Source organism: Branchiostoma floridae, chromosome 11, assembly GCF_000003815.2.
Source record: "Branchiostoma floridae strain S238N-H82 chromosome 11, Bfl_VNyyK, whole genome shotgun sequence".
Lineage (NCBI taxonomy): Eukaryota > Metazoa > Chordata > Leptocardii > Amphioxiformes > Branchiostomatidae > Branchiostoma > Branchiostoma floridae.
In genome coordinates, this window is record NC_049989.1 from 5,024,151 (window position 1) to 5,045,941 (window position 21,791).

At 39.1% G+C, this 21,791-nt stretch overlaps 3 protein-coding genes across 4 annotated transcripts in view; 2 read left to right on the top strand and 1 right to left on the bottom strand.

Annotated features, from left to right (window-relative positions):
- The window catches only part of LOC118425849 (kelch-like protein 21), a 5,033-nt gene extending 4,506 nt beyond the window's left edge, over nucleotides 1–527 (top strand). For both annotated transcript variants that reach the window (XM_035834963.1, XM_035834964.1), the window contains exon 5: nucleotides 361–527. In XM_035834963.1, coding sequence (XP_035690856.1) covers nucleotides 361–519 — 159 coding nt within the window. In that variant the 3' untranslated portion in view covers nucleotides 520–527. The remainder of the gene's footprint in view (nucleotides 1–360) is intronic.
- A 192-nt stretch (nucleotides 528–719) lies between these two features.
- Nucleotides 720–6,911, bottom strand: LOC118425852 (mevalonate kinase-like). The gene is made up of 10 exons (XM_035834966.1): nucleotides 6,775–6,911; nucleotides 5,896–6,040; nucleotides 5,284–5,434; nucleotides 4,329–4,462; nucleotides 3,901–4,026; nucleotides 3,544–3,589; nucleotides 3,252–3,342; nucleotides 2,606–2,743; nucleotides 2,177–2,330; nucleotides 720–1,555 (listed from the first exon to the last, which is right to left on the bottom strand). Exons 1-10 carry the CDS (start codon nucleotides 6,850–6,852, stop codon nucleotides 1,449–1,451), a joined length of 1,170 nt encoding a protein of 389 aa, XP_035690859.1. The 5' UTR covers nucleotides 6,853–6,911; the 3' UTR covers nucleotides 720–1,448.
- Nucleotides 6,912–6,997: 86 nt separating this feature from the next.
- LOC118425851 (FACT complex subunit SSRP1-like) lies at nucleotides 6,998–19,944 on the top strand. Its single transcript, XM_035834965.1, has 16 exons — nucleotides 6,998–7,167; nucleotides 7,735–7,920; nucleotides 8,476–8,581; nucleotides 8,853–9,046; nucleotides 9,369–9,463; nucleotides 9,647–9,782; nucleotides 10,367–10,470; nucleotides 10,964–11,092; nucleotides 11,522–11,743; nucleotides 13,902–13,974; nucleotides 15,040–15,169; nucleotides 15,520–15,698; nucleotides 16,060–16,251; nucleotides 17,049–17,173; nucleotides 18,479–18,662; nucleotides 19,172–19,944. Exons 1-16 carry the CDS (start codon nucleotides 7,111–7,113, stop codon nucleotides 19,268–19,270), a joined length of 2,211 nt encoding a protein of 736 aa, XP_035690858.1. The 5' UTR covers nucleotides 6,998–7,110; the 3' UTR covers nucleotides 19,271–19,944.
- Nucleotides 19,945–21,791: the final 1,847 nt, after the last annotated feature.

Consider the following 21,791-nt stretch of genomic DNA (forward strand, 5'->3'; position numbering starts at 1 on the left):
GGCTTCGCCTAGGGTGTTAAAGGATCACCCTTGTGGTTGGAACAACCCCTATTTTCACATAATCAAGCCACGCCCATCATCTATCTATTACATATCTGTTTACGTTTTATTTGTCTATGGTTTTAAGTGGTATTATTTGATTTGCCTATATTTGTATGGGACATGTACGATAGAGTAAGCCAGCCATGTAAGTTGATGTTAGCAATATTGTATTGGATAACAGAAAAAAATGTATAAAATCTACCTAGTTGTGACATCCATACTTAAAAAACTACATAACAACATCCATATCCATGCAGGAATTAGAATAGCAAAAATAGGATATCTTATGGACAAAATGTGATCTTTCTTTTCACCCAGGCATATGACAGTACGAAAGGCAAGTGGGTGAGGATTGGATGGCAGGCAGAGCCTGTAAGGCGAGCACACAGCTGTGTAACTATACCTAACTGTCAGTGGATCCAACAGAGGCTAGACAGGCAGGAACAGGCACACACAGAGGCGGAAGAGAGTAACTAGGGACAACAGTAACTAGGGACAACACAAAAACATCATTTATATGCTTCTTCGTTACATCCAGCTGCATGATAATTGGTTCAGAGCTATAGGGGGTACATTAAAATTTTGTACATGTATGATGAAACCCTTAGTTATCTAATCTCACTTGACATCTTTGCAGCTGAGCATTGTACATCCTTGCTCAGTTGACTTTGAAACTAAAAATTTACATCCAGCTGCATGAAAATTGGTTCACAGCCACAGGAGGTATATGTACAGTATGATTAATTCCTTAGTCATCTATCTAATCTCACTTGAAATCATTGCAGCCAAACACTGTACATCCTTACCTACTTATTTCTAATCCATAGCTATAGCTTGTACATGTATTATACAGTAAGAAAACAGCATTCTATTATACATGTATTGCACAATACAAGTTAGTTGTTACAGCAAGGATGACATAGTAAAAATTCAGACAAACCTCTTGACAGTCTGTTCTTTAAACACACAGAATTATCATGAATTCTTTGATTGTTGGAACTTTAATATTGAGATGACCAAAGGGAGTGTGAATGCTGGATTACTCAACATACTGATCCAATCCCTTTGAAAGGCAATGAGACATAAAAATAGGCTTGTTTCCAATTGTACGTATACACATTTATTCATATATATTATCCATGCCGTTTCAAATAGTATAGAATTACTAGAATCATTGTGACACAGTCAAGAGGATTTCCACATTAGACATGATTCCTTTGGAAACTTACAGGATCACATAATTTATATTCCAAGGAATTATCAAGTACAGAATGAAAACAGATCTAAAAGTCTTCAGTGGAATGTTTTGACTTTGATTTGAGTTTGACTTTAGTTTTTACCAAGATAGATTCTAGCCCTTGTCATGATTTACAATAAAATTTTGATAATCATTGTGCTTAGTTTGGCTAACTGTGCTGTGACACTCCCCTAGCACCGATAGCTGTCTCCCACACATCAAACCCACAATCCCTCAGTTCTGTTGTCACCTTGTCTATAACATCTGCAGCAGTGTCTGAAATGACACAAGGAAGACCTGGTAAATTGATGTAAAGAAAGCTGCCATGAAAAATAAGCATAATTTAGAATTGATATAAGTATAATCTAATGGACAAAGATGTTTGAACAAAATACATGTATACATCCTTGTCATGTGATTGAACATCAAACTTTACAAATTATACTCTCAGTTCTTGATTTCTGTCACAAGGTAATCAAGTTAATTTCTGTCTGTGACATTAAAGGGAACACGACAGCTAGTTCAGAGCCTGGCACCATGGCCTGCGTGAAAAATGATTGTTGAGAAGCAAACAAAGCAAACATTACAATATATATATGTGTCAGGGACTCCAATCTGGTAGGATCGGAGATTCCACAGGTAGAGATCCCGATCCAAGAATCTGTTGACAGTAACCCTGATTGGGACCAATACCGGCAGAATCTCTGATTCTCCCAAATTGGAGTCTCTACCCTGACATATACAATCACAATGATTATGCACTGTTTGCTCCTCGAAAGATGGTTTCACGAGCCATGGCACCAGGTTCTAAACTGGCACTCATATGCTTACTTTGCAGTAATGTGCTCATGTAGATAGTACTACATGTAGATTGTAACAATGAACTAGAATACCAACCTGGCCTGAGCAGCACCAGTGCACACCCTCCGCCCCCTGCACCTGTGAGTTTGGAGTGTAGTCCATGTTTAGAAGTGATGGAGGAAACCTTGTCCAGAGATGGGTGCCCCACACCAATGGCATTCAGCAAGCACTGGCAAATGTCTACCAGCTCCTATAGAAAATTAGGTGTTAGATGTCAGCATGATTTTTTAAAACTTGTATTATGGGGAAAATACACAGCATGTTTGCAAGATTGCCACCAAGAAATCGTCACATTTACAATAATGGTGTCACAGTTATCTACAATGTATTCATCACAATAAATGTAGTTTGATCCATTTGAATTATTTATCATCTATCAACCAGTACTATCTATTGTCTGTCCTTGCTTGAAAAAATAACACTTTGTGATTAGGTGTAAAGGTACTTTTATTTTAGAACCCTTACCTCAAGAACTTGGTAGTATTTCCCCTGAGTGTTTTCTTTTATTTCCACAGTAGGACTGCCCAACTCCTGTAACACCTTTTCACATGTACATGATATCTCCTCTATGGAGTTCAGTACAGGCTCCATAATGGCTGGCAGCTGGGGAAATGAAAAGGTCAGACGTTGAAAGCTAAAATATATGGTCTTGAAGCCCATAGATGAGCCATTGTTTAAATGGGGGTTAATAGTACATGCAAGACAGCTCTCGCTAAACTGTCATAGTGATAAGACTAAGATTTGTAAAAATCCAGTAGCATGTTTTAACATAATTTTGCAATAAACCTAAAATGGGGGGATATGGACACAGCAAGGGTACGGACACTACAGGGGGCATGAACACTACATCTACAGAATGTGATTGCAATGATATTTGGTATTTGGGTAAGTGTTGATTTTGGTCATGTTTCTTTGCTGTGGTCTTTCATTGTGCATCGCTTTGTATTAGCCTGAGCACCATCCTCTGTAGTGACCGCTGGCTCACTACTTTCACTTGCTCCGTGGTTAGCAATTGAAAGTAGTGAGCCAGTGGTCACTATGGAGGATGGTACTCAGGCTAGCTTTGTACAAAATGTATGTGTCTGAAGTAACATTATATTTTTATACCTACCCTGTTATATCTATCCCGAACACCTTGTACCAGTACCTTGGTGCTACGTGGAACTTTGGTGTTGACTAGCAGTATTTTTAGCTGGGCAACACTGGAAAGTAAAACAAACATATTGCTACAGAGACAAAGGCTGGTGCTGTTCAGTCGAAAATTTGGGTGAGTCCAATTTTTGTGTTGGATAGTACAGCTTAATTACTTCAATATTGCTACAGAAGTTAAACTTCCACCAATCAATATCAAATTAGATACATTTGATATGTGATTGAAAATGACAGACAAGAGTTGGACAAACCTTTTGAATGCAGATATTTCCCCACTCTTAAAGCTGATTGCACCACCTGAAAGTTTTGAGGTGATATTCTATGATAAGTATTCATCTTGAAAACTCTTATTGCTTAGAAGATGCTTGCCTTCTTGACAATTGTTAGGCATTACACAGGGATCATTCTTTTTGAAACCATAACATTTGGCATAAAGAGCATATGCCAAATGTCACTGTTCAAGCTGCCTCGACAAATAATATGTCACAGAAGAACAGCAGGCATTTTATACATGACTGAATTGTTACATGTCATGCTCTGCTTTGCTTTCCTGTCAAAACTAACATATTTGGTATCAAAAACCTGATCCCAAGTTTTCAATCCCTTACCGAATGTACTGACAGAGTTGTCAATCCCCGAGGGGTTGCCATGGATAAGCCTCTCCCCTTGAAAGGCCCAAGAGTTGATCACCTCCAGGTCATCCTTACACCACGCTGTGTCGGCACCATTTTTTCCTGCATACAAAAAAGTTGAATTTAAGTTAACAGGGATTTAAGTTCGCGGTAGCAGGAAAATGGAGTGTTCACGGTGGTTTTAAGTTCGCGGTAGCACCATAGACTGTAGTCACATACTATAATGGAAAAATGTTTGCAGTGGCTTTAAGTTCGCGGTGAAGTGGCCATTGCGAAAACCGCAACCATGTAAAACCACCGCCAACGCTGCATTTACAGTACCACATAGTTCACTGAAATCATTCCTTTATACAACTGATATTGCTAGGCAAATAAAGTTTGACACTGAGGGATGAGGACACTACCTTCCTGCCTGGTTATGACATCACACATAGTTAGGAGCCCGGCTGCCAGTGCTGTACAGTAGGCTGCTGAGGAGCCCAGCCCCGCCCCTGGGGGCAGCTGGGACGATGCATGAAACCTTCCTGCGGGACATCTCCTGAAGGGGAAAGACATGGACACATATAGAACCTTGAGAATTCTATCATAAAGGCTTTATATGCTATTTCCACACAAAAAGTAAAGCCCTTAATACCAACAAACTTTTGACCTGTCCTCTAATTTTGTTACATAACCTGAACAAAAGTGAAATAGGCTTCGGGTCATTTCAGCTTCAGAAGTTTTAGAGGTTTGATCTAAAACTTGTTCTTTGACCATAACTTTCAAAGTGACATTGAAACACAAGCTAGGCACTGCTGTCCATTTACAGAAAGTTCAGGGCTAATAAGGGAGTGACTTGAGAGTATAAACTATAAGTATAACAGACTGATACTAAGTATATATGGCAAAACCTTCAGGGGAGAAGGACAGATGCCACCTAACCATAAAAAGAATGTGTAAGGTCAATTTTAATCTCAGCTCTAGGGTAGTACCACATGGCAACTTTCAGGCCTTTTTTAGATGTTAGTGACCCGGGTGTGCATTCCTCTGTACATGGAGTCAAGTTCTTACCTCATCCTTTCCTTTAAAAACTTTCTATTTACACTCCTTGCAAGGAAGGACAAATATTCCAGCAGAGCCTCTACTGTTGACTTCAAATACATTTTGCAATTGAAACAAACACTAGAGGGATGCCACCAGCAAAAAATGTTTGTTTTTAGTTGCAGGTCAAAATGACATTACAATGACATTAAAATGCCTCTAGACTGGAACATCTAAGAAAATTCCCACTCAGCATATTCTGCAGAATGCATACTATAGATGCAGCTGTATCAGTATTCTATGTACCTTGTTGTTGCATGAATCAATGTATACATGTACCTTGCTGTTGCGTGAATGGATGTATACATGTACAAGAAGGCCAGCAATGCCAGGCTCCTGGCGTCTGTGTTGTCAGCATCAGTCCCTGCCAGTCTGTGTAACGCTGCTAAGTACTGGTCACTGGGAGGACTTGGATTCTTGAGGTCAACATCTACATCGTAAGGGAATATATACCACAGAATAAAGAAGAAAACAGTCATCCTCTATTAAGGTGAAAATAGTAGATATTGGTTAACATGGTAGTGCTCAATTTTCAACCACTGTTTCATTGTCATGTAATTGTTTTCAAACATGGCTTTTAAATTGAATAAAAGTCTGGTTACTGTGTAAAGGGATGTCAGAGGCTTCAGCCTTTTACCAACTCTGCAAATGGTGTATAAGACCAACTCAGCCCAACACCCCAATCATCTTGGCTCAACACCCTAACTCTGGCTTAGTTGCCCAGGGTGTTGGGCCAAGCTGACAAGGATGTTGAAAGAAGTTGATCAGGATGTTGGGCTGAGTTGACCAGTTGTTGGGGCAAGTAGACTAAGGTGTTGGCCAAATTGATTGGGTTGATTTGGTTAAGGTCTGAATTATCCAGATCATGTGTCAGATGACCACATTCCACACCTGTTGGTCGAGCAGCTGCGAGGTCTGCCATCTGCCATGTTTTGGACAGGTGAATGTCAGGAAGCTCCAGGGTCACTGAGGTACTGTCAGGTAACAAGTGGACCTCCAGGTGTGTACGCAGGTCCAGACTGGAAGCAATGGCTTTCTGTGGAGTAACAAACATATAAGCTCAATACCAGTGTGTGCTAATGCAATTACTGTAAAATCATTTATTTTTGCCTAGACTTAATTTCATGGTAGAAGGGGAAAGGATGTTTTTTGCTTTGTCTAAAGTTTGTGGTTAAAACATTATTCTGTAGTACAGTAGTATATGTAATACTGTAAATGCATTTAAGTTCGCGGGGATTTAATTTGGCGGTAGCGGGAAAAATGACTTTTCGCGGTGGATTTAATTTCGCTGTAACACCACCTACTGCAGTCTATTAAATACCTTAATAGAAAAATGTTCGCGGTGGATTTAATTTCGCGGTAAAGTGCTCGCCGCGAAAATTAATCCACCGCGAACATTTCTGCATTTAAAGTACATTGGAAATGCAATTCGCTGTGTCAGGAATTGGAGAGGTCACTGCAAAAATCAAGCCACTGTGAATATTATTTCAAGATTTACAGTAACATTACCTTCTAAACAAGGGTTTGACATACTAGCTGTAACCTGAATACTACAGGCCCGGACATTTGAATCACATATTGTGGAAAACAGATAGAAAGTATCTATATGGTATTTCGAGCCCTTCTAGATCTCATGATCAGGTGATGTGGTGGTGTGATCAACACATGGGGAGGGGGGCATGGGGAAGTTTCCTCGTGACACACGATATTTCCCCACTCTGTGAGGTACACCGTAATTTTTCTCGATCTAAAAGAGTATAAGATAGTTACCCTTCCATAAACAACTGCATGTTCTCCAAACAAGATGACTTTTCCCGGGGCAGAGACAACAACTTCTGGATCTGACATGTCTTCAGTAGCAGACGACAAAGTTTGAACTTAATCCCAGGATGCACAGCGCCAAATTTGAATTATATCCCATCGTGCACCACGTTATAACCTCTGACCCGCGGCACATTTTCCCGCCATGTTTGTGATTTGAAAGCCGGAATTTTACACGCTGCGACATCGAGAAAAGGTGCCTAAAATATCACATTAACGCATAGCCAGTGAACTTCTAGGCCCATTTTGTGATAGTGTAGGTGGAAGAGAACCTATAGAAGCAAGATGTCCGGGGACACCCTGGAATTCGACCAAATCTACCAGGAAAATAAAGGCGCCATGGTAGGTGATTTTGTTTTCACATGTTGCTTTTTTTGTTCCGTACTCTTTTCTATCCAGATTAATAGCAAATTTGCCTTAGTTAAACTGCACAGTTAACAAATTATTGCTCCAACAATACATTTAACCAGTAGTCTACATGTTTTGTTTCTCTGTAGAACAAAGGACAAGAAATCATGACAGCATTTAACATTACTTATTTTGAAAAAGAAAAAAATAGTGGGGAGGGGGGCATAACTGTGAAAGGAAGTCTCTGAGGTACTATATGATTTTTATCATCTGATCATACGTGCATTATTAAGTAGTTAGCAAAGGTGTACTGCAGGTAAAAATTATGTAGAGCCTCTGCAACACTTACACCTCTTTTCAGTTGTGTACATATTGTTATTTACCTGAATTATTATTTAGCTCAAGTGATACCACTACTGGGCGCTAGGCTATGAATGTGATGGAACTTTTGATCCAAAAGTTGGATCATAAAACACTTAACCTATGTACAGTACAGGCATGTTTGTTTTCAATATGTAAAAAGTGCACACTTCTTCATTACACTTTCACATTTCGTACTAGTACGATGGCAGACTTCGGATCAGTAAGCAGGGAATCGTCTTCAAGAACAACAAGACGGGAAAGGTTGACAACCTGTCGGGCACTGACCTGAACTTGACACACTGGTTCCGGGTGGCCAGAGGTTACGAGCTGAAGGTGGGCCTCAAGTCTGGAGCCGTCTTCAAATACGATGGATTCAAGGAGTCAGTAAGTGAAATTTTCTTGAAGACTTTTGGCGGAAAGACATTAAGTAGTGCTGTGTTGTAAGTAGCTTTATACCTCAATCTCGGAAGTTAAGCAACGTGTGGTCCAGACAGTACTTGGATGGGGGACCAACCAAGGACGTCCGGATTGCTGTAGCCTCACAAAGCTTTCCATGAAATTGTTTTCAGGGAGGGATGTAAAATAGGGGTCCCGTGCTCTAGGAGGTGCCTCGACCACGTTAAACAGCCTCATTACCCACACTTTGGGTACCTACTGGCTGCAAAATACACCCGATATTATTATCATTATTATTATTATTATTACATCTTACCCTTTGCTTAGGTACAAGGCCCTACAAGTTACCTAATGAATAAATACAATACTACTGGCCGATTCTTAAATATTATTAAAGTTTATTTGTAAGTTCATGCCCGAGGGCTAATTGCAAGTGCATGGTATAAACATAGGAGACAATGAACAGTTATAGACAATATTCTACTCTAATACTAGTGTTGGCTATTTCTAAACAGGTTGGGTTTGTTTCTTTTTATTTGTTAGGACTTTGACAAACTGTCTGACTTCATCAACAAGAACTACAAAATGCGGCTTGAGGAGAAGGAGCTGTCAGTCAAAGGTTGGAACTGGGGTACAGCCAAGTTCAAAGGTACGAAACGCAGATACAACCGTTAGACATGTAAATACAAAGGGGGAGTCAAAGGGGGAGGTCTTTACCTTGGCACACAATTCAAAAAGGGGGAATGCAGGCAAATACAATTTTTTTCCTATGTCATCTGTTGTCTTCAGGATCTTGACCTTTTCCAGAGAAAAAAAATAGAGTAGCCTGATCCTGTATTCACATGCTGTATTGTATCTATCTGCAAGAATGTCACAGTCACAGTTTTTCCCAAATATATTATATATATTCTGTTTTCCAGGCCCTTTGCTGTCCTTTGACATTGACAACATGTCTGCGTTTGAGATCCCGCTGGGTAACGTGTCGCACTGCGCCACGTCGAAGAACGAGGTTGCACTGGAGTTCCACCAGAACGATGATGCGGACGTGTCGCTCATGGAGATGAGATTTTACGTACCACCCAATCAGGACAACCCAGATGTAGATCCTGTCCAGGTGATGTACATTTTTATTAGTATATAGTCTTTATGTGATGCTTGATTTGTATGTTATGTGACGAGTACTTAAAAAATGAAAATTTCTTTGTATCATCTTAGGTTGAATCCCTAGTACTCTAGTTAAATTAGATGGTGTGTGGTGATTTTCTTTTTTGCTGGCTGTATGTCAAAGTCATACAAATTTGGAGCATGATAGGTCCAGAGCAAGAAGAAGAGGAATATATGACACAAGTTTGTTCTAAAGTTAAGCAGTTATACGTCCGTCATAACTGTCATAAGGCATAGGAACAAAGATTAACTTTTTTGTCCGAATTCTCTAGGCTTTCCATGATAATGTGATGGACAAGGCAGACATCATCCAGGCCACTGGAGATGCCATCTGTATCTTCAAGGAACTCCAGTGTCTTACACCAAGGTTACTGCTTCTTCAAACTCTTATGTCTTTGTGATCTTTTTTGTATGTGTTAATAATAATATGGCATCTGAACATGACCAAACATATTTCTTGTAAATGTGAGCAAGCTTTGCATTAACTTGTTCTTTGCTGTTTAAAACTGACGTTTGTAGGGTAATAATGGTTGATATTTTGTGTCCACAGAGGCAGATATGATGTGCGTATCTACCCCACCTTCCTACATCTCCATGGAAAAACATTTGACTACAAACTGCCGTACACAACAGTCCTGCGTCTCTTCCTTCTTCCGCACAAGGACCAGCGACAAATGTTCTTTGTGGTGAGTCCATGTTGAAAATCTTACATTTTAAAGTAAATATTTTTTACTCACCTGCTCAACATTTCTGCAACTTTTGACTGCAATTACAAGAAAGGCTTTAGTGTTCAGTTGGACTTGTCTTTTCAAGCAGTATCCATCAGCTGAAATGACTTTCTGTGATACGCACAAGAAGAATAGTAAGGAGACAGGTGGAATTGGCCTATGTAGAAAAGTGATCAGTATTGACAGAATTCTTAATACTTGTGTCAATGGGAAAAAATATTTAAGTATCCCTAAAAAAGTGGTCACATTTGCCAGATGGTCGATATGTATTGGTGGTCACTTGCACAGATTTCCCAGATGGTCCATATGTTTAGGTGGTCACTTGCACAGATTTGATTCTAATTCTAGTTTAGTATAATATTATTATCATTCTTTTATCCCTTTTATCCGTGTAATCTGTCTTAATTTCCAATGATCATATCAAAGCCACAGCGTTTCATCATGCGACAAAACGAATGAGTCAGATGATGAAAAGTGCCGGGTGAGCTTTTGGCTCCAAACGGAAGCTTAGTGTCATAGATGTGATGTTTTTTGCTCCCCAGGTTAGCCTGGATCCACCCATTAAGCAAGGCCAGACCAGATACCACTTCCTCATCCTGCAGTTCAGCAAGGAGGAGGACATGACCCTGGAGCTCAGCCTGTCAGAGTGAGTGCCCTGAAGATCTCATGGTAGAAAAAACAACAACAATTGCTGCTTGGTGTAATATATTAGAAAGTTGCCATTCATTCTCAAGATGGTCATTAAGATGGTCCTCAAGACAGATTCTTTTTTTTTTTACTGTAACAAATATTTCAGAAACCTCTGGAGACGCTTACTACGCATAGACGTACATGATAGAGTGCAATGTATTTATGTGTCTATGTTTTTATGTTGTGTGTCTTATATAGTATGTTTTTACTATGGGCCTGTTTGCACTACAGAATAAAGAAAGATTGGCATTTTTTTTTTAAATATTGAAAACTTAACATTGTTCTTTGTTGTACCATTTGGACATTCAAATTATTCCGTTGTGTGATTTTCTACCACAATTCCAACAAATTATTAGACTTATTTATGGACTTGGTGTAGTACATGTATATGTATACTGTTACTGTGCAGGAGAGTGTTTAATTTTAAGGAGTGTGGCATTTTGTTCCAGGGAGGACTGTGCGGATAAGTTTGAGGGGAAGCTTCAGAAGGAGATGTCAGGTCCCGTGTACGAGATCGTCAGCAGAGTCATGAAGTCCATGGTCAACAGGAAGATCACAGTTCCTGGGAGCTTCAAGGGGTAGGGAGATGTCTTGTTGCATTTCAAAGCATAGTCTAGTGCAAAACATGCTTTTATTGACCTCAATACCTATTGTCCTGGTGTCTTCATGGTAGCCTGCAGTTATAGACAAAACTGCATGGTGATGTCTCACAAAAGAACATGTAAATCATCATACATATCTCTGAAGCTAAGTTTAACTGTCAATGAAAATTAGACATCCAGGTAATAAGAGACGCCAAAAAGCAGTTACTCAAGCAACTGGGTATTATTTTGGAAACGGTCAGACATTTCAGGTGGCATCCACCATCTTTCGTCAGTGACGGACATAGACTTAAAAGCAATTTTGAGCTGTCTAACTCCAGTCTTTGTCAAGGAATGTGCAATGATAGATGACTTAAGATTAACAATACATGTATTAACAATAAAATGAACTCCCTGCCATTTCAGCAACTCTGGCACCAGTGCTGTCAGTTGTTCTCACAAGGCTGGTGCAGGGTTCCTGTACCCCCTGGAGAGGGGCTTCATCTACGTGCACAAGCCGCCGATCCACCTGCGCTTCGACGAGATCTCGTGCGTGAACTTTGCTCGAGGCGTGGCCAGCAACAGGACGTTTGACTTTGAGATCGAGACCAAGTCAGGAACCACGTACACGTTCAGCAGTATCGAAAAGTGAGTTCCACACAAATTCTATTGTGTCATCGGGAACTGTGTACACAGAATTCAGTGATGCCACTTTGTCAGAAGTAGATCTACACAGTCTGACAGAGCCTGTTTCGACATTTTGTTCTAAAGGGAGGATTTTTTGCCTTGCCGCCAGGCAAGGCTTTACGCCAGCTTTCTTCCTTGGACGGACGGACGGACCTGTTAACCTTGCTCTTCCAAAGACCCTTTCAAAGGCCCTTCCAAATCGCCTTTCTCATGGACAAGTTTGACGGCTCAGGCAGACAATGGTACATCCCTGTTGAATTTTAAACCGTCCATTTTACGTATTTGTTTCTGTTTGCGGTCGGTTCTAAAAGCATTTAATATTTGGTTACATTGAATAAATGAAGCGTTTGTATGGTAAAATTCCAAATTCATTTGGAGTGACATAAAATCAAGTGCATTATCTCGCAACAAGAATTGCATTAGCTATTCATAAAGATGAAACAATTTCCAAATCAGGCTAATAAATTGTATGTGAATATATAAGTAGCCATGACGTCATCAAAACGTTGGAGAGGCCTTCCGAGACCGCAGCAAAACGCTAACGTGAGTTTAGGAGAGCGCCAGCTCAAAACGTCACACGAGAAGTCGCAATAGATAATATTTAGGATCATTTTGTTATATCGCTGTGGCTATTGACACACTGAGTGTGCCTATAGCCTAAACAGGCTATTGACACACCGAAATTCCAGCCAGCCAATCAGAGCTTGTAACATGCCTTTCCCGACATTATTTTGCCAGGCTCTCGTCTCATTACAAACTTTTCACATAAGTAACAGTTGTTTAGACATTTTTCGGAGGATTAGACATTAGAATCTTTGAATCTTGGAATGAACGGACGTATTCAAGTTATGCCTTAGATTTGGATACCTGTTAATACAAGTTGGAACTGTGAATGTTAGCATGGCGTAGTGGTTAGCGTGATTAGTCGCCACACTGCCGATCCCGGTTCGAACCCGCCTAGTGAAAGTTTTTTTTTTTTCAATTGTCCTTTTACCTTTTTATAACATCCATTTGATATAAGAATATTTTCGTCATGCGACCAGAACCATGAAAACCCACCTTTGGGACTTTTTGGTCTGCATTTTCAAGAGTGCATGTTTAGGTAACAGTTACGTTTATTTTTTTCAGCCGCAGAATCCACCCGCTACGTTCTTATTTTGGACGGTACACTTATTATTTCTTTTAAATTGGACCAGGGACCCCTGAAATAATAAAATGTGGGGTTTTCCAAGGATAAAAGCTCCTTGGGTTTTCTAACCATAATTCTGCGGTATTTTTGCTCAAAATTCACGCCGTCGAAGCATATATTTCCGCGCCGCTATGTCATCCAAACATATCGGTTGATCTCGCTATGACGCTACAAAGTTCTTTCAAAATAATGAAAGTAAAACAACAACTATAACTTCGCTTCACTTGTGATATCAGTTTTGAGGCCGCAAATTCTCCCTAACGGCAGGAATTCGTCGGCAAACACAGCTGAAAACGTGTTCCAACATGGTCACATGCGGTGTTTGCATGGTACTAAATATAGTTAGCTCATTTGCATACTTGTGACTGGCTACATGCGGCCTATACCGTAAACACGTGAAAAAGATCGTATTTTGGGTTGATGATGGGCACAGAATGCCATTTGTATTTTCAGAGTGTTGCCTTTCAAATATAATCGTAAGATTTTCTCATTTTCGTGGTTTCTAGTGTCAAAATTTTAATAATACGTATTTAGCAGACAAGCAAATTATCCTTACTGCACGCCAAGGCACAGCATTCTGCCTTGCCGGGCTTGAAGTGCCGACCTACCTTTTCCTGACGATATTCCTACCACGCGGCAAGGCACAGCTTTTTTAAAAAGATTTCTTGTTTGGTTACTTACTTACTTGATAAGGTCTCCTCAGCTTTCAGTTACAGTATTTCAAAATTTCATTTCAGTAACCATTTACAATTGCACACACAAATACAGTGATGTATACATAAACAGAGACAAAGACAAAGCGATGGATCCTCCTACTGGATGATTAATGTCGATAATGATGATGAGTTTTAAATGGCATTAGAAATGCCGGAGACTATAGGATTAATATCTTGATCTGTGATATAATCATACAATATAATCTTATTACAGGGAGGAGTATGGTAAACTGTTTGACTTCACCACCAACAAAAAACTCAGAGTCAAGAACAGAGGAAAGAACCTGGTGAGTACACTTCTAGTTCTACTGCCAATCTCAACCAGTTTTAATTCTCAACTGTAAACTGTGATCACTCACTGTAATTGCTTCTTTTGTATGAGGTCGACCCAAATTTAAAGAAATTATATTATATTATGTAAGTTGATGAAGCTTAGGCATGTAGGTACTAATGATATACACAGTAGAAAAGTCTTTTTCAAGTCTTCCTCAGCCACTGACATAAAATGGAAGCTATTTAAAAAAATGTCTGACCATGTGAAACTTATCTAGTTGCTTGAGTAACTTTCTTAATATGGATGTTATGCATAATTACCATGATATTTCTTATGTCTACTGGTATTACACATTAATGGTAGTATTTTCTCTCTGATGCATACAATAATCCAGCTCAACCAGTTGGTGAGTTGATATAATTGATTTATAGCAATGCAGCTTGGCAAAAGGTGCTTGCGTTGTTTGAAACTTCCAGCAAATCTAGATTGGGTAAATATACAGAATTTAACTATAGCCCAAGAGATAGCAGTTAAATGTGCACACTGCAATATGCATAGACAACTAATTATGCAAACAGCTACATGTAACTAAACAGAAAACTAAGATTTTTAGCTTTTTTTTAGATCTCTGCCGCACGGCCAAGAACTAAAAAAAATGATTCTTTGGCTGATGAAAACTTGCAATCTTACTTGATAAACCAATGAGTGAGTTCTTTGATTTCCAACAACATCTACAATATGTTAAGTGTTACTCTTTTTTGGCTGATGAATTGTTGTGTTCCACAGAAGGACTCCTCAAAGCACTTGCCACTTCCCGAAAATTAAAGCTTAAGCACTGATATAAAGACAATGAGTTCTTTGGATTTCAAGAACATCTACAATATTTTAGTGTTATTTGGCTGATGAAAACTTGAACAATGCATTCCACAGAAGGACACCTTAAAGCACTTGCCACTTACCGAAAATTCTAACTCAAGCACTGTGATAAAGACAATGAGTTCTTAGGATTCCAAGAAAATCTATGATATAATAATTGTTATTCTTTGGCTGATGAAAACTTTTACAATGCGGTCCACAGAAGGACTCAGTGAACTATGATGAGGACATGATGGGCAGTGATGATGAAGGGCAGCACGACGCCTACATGGAGAGGGTCAAGGCTGAGGCAGCCGAGGGCATCAGTGACGATGATGAGTCTTCTGATGATGGTAAGAGCATGAAATATGTTGATAGATAAATTGATTCTCTAATTGTAAAATTGTAGCAGTCAAAATAGCATTCATGAATGTACAATTCAAAAAATGTTTTATGAATGTAAATAATATTCCAAGGCAATGCAATCTCGACAACTGGATAAAAATTGAAGACTTACTTCCGGATGTTCTGATTGACATCCATCACTCTTCTCAAGTGTTACTAGAGTAAACTGGCAAAACAATTCAGTACAAGTACATCTATCTGAAAATTGATTATTACATGTAATTGAATGTGTCAAAGCCTCTAATAATTGATCTCAAGGGTCATATGTAAATCAATGCTTGATCTCTCTATTGTGTAGAAGAGGAGGACGCAGACTTTAACCCAGACGGCAGCGGGAGTGACCTGGCTGAGGAGTACGACAGTAACGCCTCCATCTCCTCCAGCGATGAGGATGAGGAGGATGAAGAGAAGAAAGAGCGCAGGAAGAAGAAGCTGGAGAAGGCCAAGAGTAAACCTGCCAAGAGAAGGAGAACGTCGGTAAGCGATAAAGACGTGTTTTCAAGATTATCAAAATTGTCATTTTACTTGACTTTAATCAAAGGGGATGTATGTGGGATTTTGGCAGGCCGAATAAAAGCTCTTAGACTGGAACTATGCTGCTCCAGATGTCTTACTGAGGGATGACTGTGGTGCGATAAATTTGGTTAGCTGAAGAATGAGCCCTCTACTATATATGTAGGATTTAGATGTTTGACGTCCATTTTCCACCCTTTTTTAAAACATTGTATATAAAATCATTGCAAATAATATTCAGGGGGGAAAGTTGGAAAGTCATTAGCTTTGATTGTTCGCCTGTCAGTCTCCATTTCAAACTTTGACCAAAGACTGCATTTTACAGGATGGAGGAAAGAAGCGTAAGAAGAGACAGAAGAAAGACCCTAACGCCCCCAAGAAAGCCATGACAGCGTTCATGTTGTGGCTCAATGCCACCAGGAGTGAACTGCGCAAGGAGAATCCTGACGCCAGTATCGGCGAGATTGGGAAAATCGCTGGGGAGAAATGGAGGGAGATGGGTCCATCAGACAAAGAGGTGGGTGAAATTTCTTCTAATCTCCAGGCAGATTTACCAGTGGCATAAGATAGTATCAAAGCTGGCCAAGGTGTATAGCTGGCCAAAGGGAGTCATCAGCCAGTAGGTCGGCTTCACTCCTCTGGCAGCTTTTAATACTATCTTATGCTACCGTAGGATCTGCTTTGAGATTACATTTTTTCCACCAGTTTAAGCAATGAAAAATATGCAGAAAGAATGAAGAAAAAGACAATTTTTACTGCTGGATAAAGGTGCAATAAGTTTACCACCATTTGCAAATTGGTTACAAAACAATAACACTTGCAAAATAGGTTATAAAGCAATATTGTGGAATAAAAATATAAACAATTTGCAACTTTTCAGGCGTAGAAAAAATTATGTCCAGTCGTATGCGTCAAAGGTACTGTAAATGCATTAAAGTTCGCGAGGATTTAATTTCGCGGTAGCGGGAAAAAGGACTTTTCGCGGTGGATTTAAGTTCGCGGTAACACCATAGACTGCAGTCTAATACCACAATAGAAAAATGTTCGCGGTGGATTTATGTTCGCGAAAACCGCGAACATTAATCCACCGCGAACATTTCTGCATTTACAGTAATAGAAAACAGTATTGGAGTTTAATTGATGGTAGCAGATAGTGTAAAATGTTGTAGAGTAATAAGTCAGTACAACTTTGTTTTTATTTGAACATTTATGCTTATCATTGAAGGTATGAGTGAGGAATTGGTCAGATGATCATGAAATATAACAGAGATACAGATTATATCCCATCAAGTCCTAATAAATTGTTGCGTGCAGGAATGGGAGCAAAAGGCCAAGGAAGACAAGGAGCGCTACAAGGCAGCCATGGAGGAGTACCAGGCCAGGAAGGAGGAGGAGGGGAGCAGTGAGGGGGAGGAGAGCGACCAGGCGGAGAAAAAGACGTATGGAATGTGCTCTTTTGGATGCAAAACTTAGACTTAGATCCTCCCATGTCTAGTAAAACATCTGGTGCAATGGCCGAGTGGGTAGAGTGTTCGCCTTGCATTCCGTAGGTCGTGAGTTTGATCCCCAGCCGAGTCATACCAAAGACTCTAAAAATGGGACATGCTGCTTTCTCTGCTTAGCACTCAGCACTAATGAGGAAGAGCATGGAAGTTAAACACACATCACTACCAGCTGACCAGCCCCCTGCTATAGTGACTTGCACAAATGTGTGGCCCAAGGGCTTCGAAGTGGAGATGGGCACCACCCTAAGCATCTGCATAGATGCACAGGCAACTTTTAACTAGTAAAACATTGGGCAGCAAACAGGCTCCATTCAGGGCAATTTTGGGCAAGGGTTTCTACTTCTTTAAGGTTAATCCCCAATTGGCCAAAGTCCCTCTGCAGCATGTGCCTCCAAGTTAATTTCAAGATGGATGCAAGAGAACTGGAAATTGATGTGTTTTGGTGTGATGGCCTTTTAATTATACGTCGTGGGATTTGATGGTCGCTGCCATGTTAGTTTTTTGTTCAGTAGTCAACCATTTATCGCTTCTAGATGTGTACTGTAATTGGATAGAATGACTTCAATTTCAAAAAGTGGAAACTTTGGAAACTTTATTCAGTCCATTAGCTACCATACATTAAAATGTTTCAGCCCATTGTACAATAACGTAGTGCATTAGATCAACAAACGCTTTGTTTACAACACACAAAGTGCTGAAAACAAAAGTGTCCTTTCTAACAAGTATGTTGTGAGGCAACTCTGTCACCCCAGCAGGTGTTCACATGATTTATTGAGTCTTACCAAAACAGTGCTCTGGCCATTGTTGATATGGTGCAGTTGTCAAATTCCTTGCTATTTTTAACAACTTAAACTGCATAGAGTGCTTTGGTGCAAGGTGATTTTTTTTTTAAAATACAAAATTCTTTTCTTCTTCTGTTAACAAAACTAAATGAAGGATATTCGGATGAGATGTTAATATGCACATGTAAATCCCCTATATGTAATATCTGTCAACATAGTATAGACAGCATATTCATTTTTGAATGGTACAGTGAAATACAAGGTGGGAGAGTGTGTAAGAAAAAAAGTTATCAATTTAGATTGGCTGTCCCCAGAGCAAATATGTCATTTTTTGTTTTTTCAAAATCTACAACTTCACATTTAGCATAGCGTGTTTTACCCACTGTTTAACCTAGTTTCTATCATGAACAGCACAAAACGTTTCCTTAAAATGTTTTTAAAAACTTTTTTTCCTCAGTAAAAAGTCCAAGTCCAGCCGACCCAAGCCCAGTCCCACCAAAAGCCCCAGTAAGGCTGGTGCAGGAGCAAACTACAAGAGTAAGGAGTACATCACTAGTGACAGCGACAGTGACGACAGTGACAGCGACAGTGACAGTGAGAAGGAGAAGAAGCCAAAGAAGAAAGGAAAGAAGGCAAAGAAGGTATTATTATTCCCTTTGTCTTCTCGGCACTGAACTTTCACGGTCTGAGAAAATTTAACTTGTTCTTGGAACTAAATGGTCACAGTGGTGGTAGGTAGGCGTAAAAAAAGTTGGCGATTTATTTTATGTCAGTAATGATATGTTCACGTTACAGTCGTCACCGTGAAAACTGTCAACATAAAAGTACACTGAAAAAATCAGGAATTACAGTATGTGTAGCTTTCTGTTCTTGGATCTCAACTACCAAGTCCACAAAGGGGTAGAAGCAAAACTTGAGTCTCTGTTTGAGTCTCCCCGAAACTCTACTAAGATGAAAAAACATTCTTCTCAATCTTTGTTATGATTTTGATCTTCCAGTTTAGCATACATTGTATTTGAAATCAGATTGTTTTTACTAAAAAAAAAACAATATTGAAGATTTAAAAAAAAGACAAAATGCTGGCAGCATGGTTCATATTGACCATAGAAGCAACCTAGTCTTTTTCAAGTTGCTTTTTTTTTATCTGTAGAAGTCCGAAGATGAGGAGGAGGAACCAATAGCGAGTACGCCGCCGGAGTCAGAGGAATCAGCTGGAGATGATGATGATGATGATGATGTAGACGACTGAAGTTATACTACCTTCACATTCCCTAGAGGTTTGACTAAGTAGCCTTTTTTTCCAGTTCGGTTTGTTTAGTCCCAAAGGCTTTACTTTCAAACAGATGTACAAAAAGTTGATGACACCAAAGGGGGAGGTTTAAAAAAATGTATGTCCGAAATTGGTCCAGTAATGTATGATCATTTGACAAACCATTGGGTAACACTCATCAGAAATTGTATAGTCTGCCTATGCTTCAGTATTCAAGGGAAGGCTGTAAAATAATACAAAGTACATGTATGTAACAAAATAGCTATTTCTTTTCTTGTTTGTTTGTAATGTCTTCAATACACATTCAAGTACAATTGTTTTCAACTGCTTTGTAAAACAGCCAGGTTAAGATATGTTTGTTAGTATGAGGTGATGAAAATATGACACTTTGTGTCTTTAAAGTTGTTGGTGTCTGAAATCTATGCTTCAATATGTACACGATGATGATGATCGCTGACAAAAATTAAGGACCATACTCGTACGCTTGCCCATAACTTTATGTTCTGAAGAGAAATTAAGGAAAACCTAGACAACAGAAAAGTGTACAATGTCGTGTATAAAGTGGTCACTTGAAAGTATAGAGCTACTCATATGTTTGCTGTAACACCATCATATGCTTTTAATGACAGAATAAAGTAAGATTCTGTCCAAAATCTTGCCTTTGTTTGTCTTTTAAACTGTAGTTTATGAGACTGAGTGAAGGGTCCTGTCAAAATGACAGTCATGAATTAGTTCTGTTCTATAAATTGGTAGTAAACATTTAACCAACCAAAATGAATTGGTGTGTGCCTAACAGGTGTCTTTTTTGCCTTGGGCATTTTAACGAAGTGTTTTCTTTAAGACATAAAGTTATTATTTTGATGTTGATAGTGTTAAGAATAAGGATATTCCAGTAATGAACCATTGGAAATGGATTATTTTATGGATAAGGCCATACCAATTTAATTAGTTGGTTCTCGGATTTTTTCCTAAAAAAATTGAAGCGACAGGGCGAAAAAAAAAAAAAAAAACTTGCAACAAGTCTGGGTTCAGGTCCAGGCTGGTTAGTCCAGACCTGAACCCATGGTATACGTGTGCTAGAAATAGTTATTATTAATAATCAGTTAAAATTACATGCAAAATTGCATGTTGGCATAAATTTGTACAATATACATTAAATTATGTACAGTTGCTACAGTAAACAGAAATGTTCACAAAACATCTCAAATAGACCAATATAGTATTTTTACAGAGATGCAATGACAACAACAAACATTATTTAAGTTTGCCTCTAGAAATAAAATACCATTGCTGGAAGACATATTTGCTCTCTGAGTTGAATCTGTCTATCCAAGGCTCTAAATACATTTCATGGTCAACTGGTGCAAATTGGAAACAAAATTACAAATACTTCCACTCCCCCAAAATACATGAACAAGCCAAAGTACTGAACTACATGTTGTATAAAACCATAGGTTTATTCTCTCTTTTTGTTACATGTACAATTATTCGTTGACAAATAATTAAGATGCAGTTTGATTAAACTTCCTTAGAAAAACCTAATGTTACATGCAATCACTGTGATCTAGCCAAATCTGCAGTTCCACTGCAAACAGCGTGTGGGCGCTTTTTTGACTTGCAGGCTTTAAAGAAGAAAGATGGCCGCCCGACATTTTCCGACTTCATTTTCATCTCCATTTGGAAGGCTTTTGGCATTTCAGGCTTATCAAAACATGTTGGCTATGGAGGTACAAAAGTGAAAAAGTATTTGTGATTTATTGAGTTGTTTGTTTGGGTGCCGATTTCTGTGTTTCAATTGAAAATTTGCATGTGAAAGTGTGTGTGAGAGAGAGCACATGCTCAGCTGAACTTCTGGTTCTGTTACGTTATGTTATGCCCATGTGTATCTCATTTTACGATGATTTATTTGTTCCTAAATATACTTTGCAACAAAAAAGATATGAATCAATTGGTAACAAAGGACTTGGGGGTGAGAAAAAGTAAATGCACTGGTACTTTCCAGACGTTCTGTTTCTCTAAGGGAACAATAGTTTTGCAGCACGATTTTTTTACTGAACGGAATTTTTTTTTTTTTTCAAATTGGGAAAATTTGAAGCGGCGATTCCGAGAACCAACCAATTAAATTGGTGTGGCCTAAGTTTGATACAATAATGAGTACTAGTTTTTTGGCCACACCCAATGCAGACAATGTTTTTCCCTAGTGTGATGTCAGGTAATACCTGATAATTAGTGTGTGAATCACTCAATCTTTGGGTGTGTCCCCTCTGCATTGATCCTCAATCTATAGAGACTGGATTTTGACCTACATTTCTGACTTTTCCCATAAGGAATTCTACACATGAAATAAGCTTTGATGATGAGTAGACCAAAATGGTCAGACAACTATTCAAAATGGTACAGTAATAAAATGCAATGTGCACAACATAGTAAATATCTGTCCTTTCCAATACCATATAGACATGTCGAGTCTTCCTATGAAAGCTTTGAGTTTAACACCTTA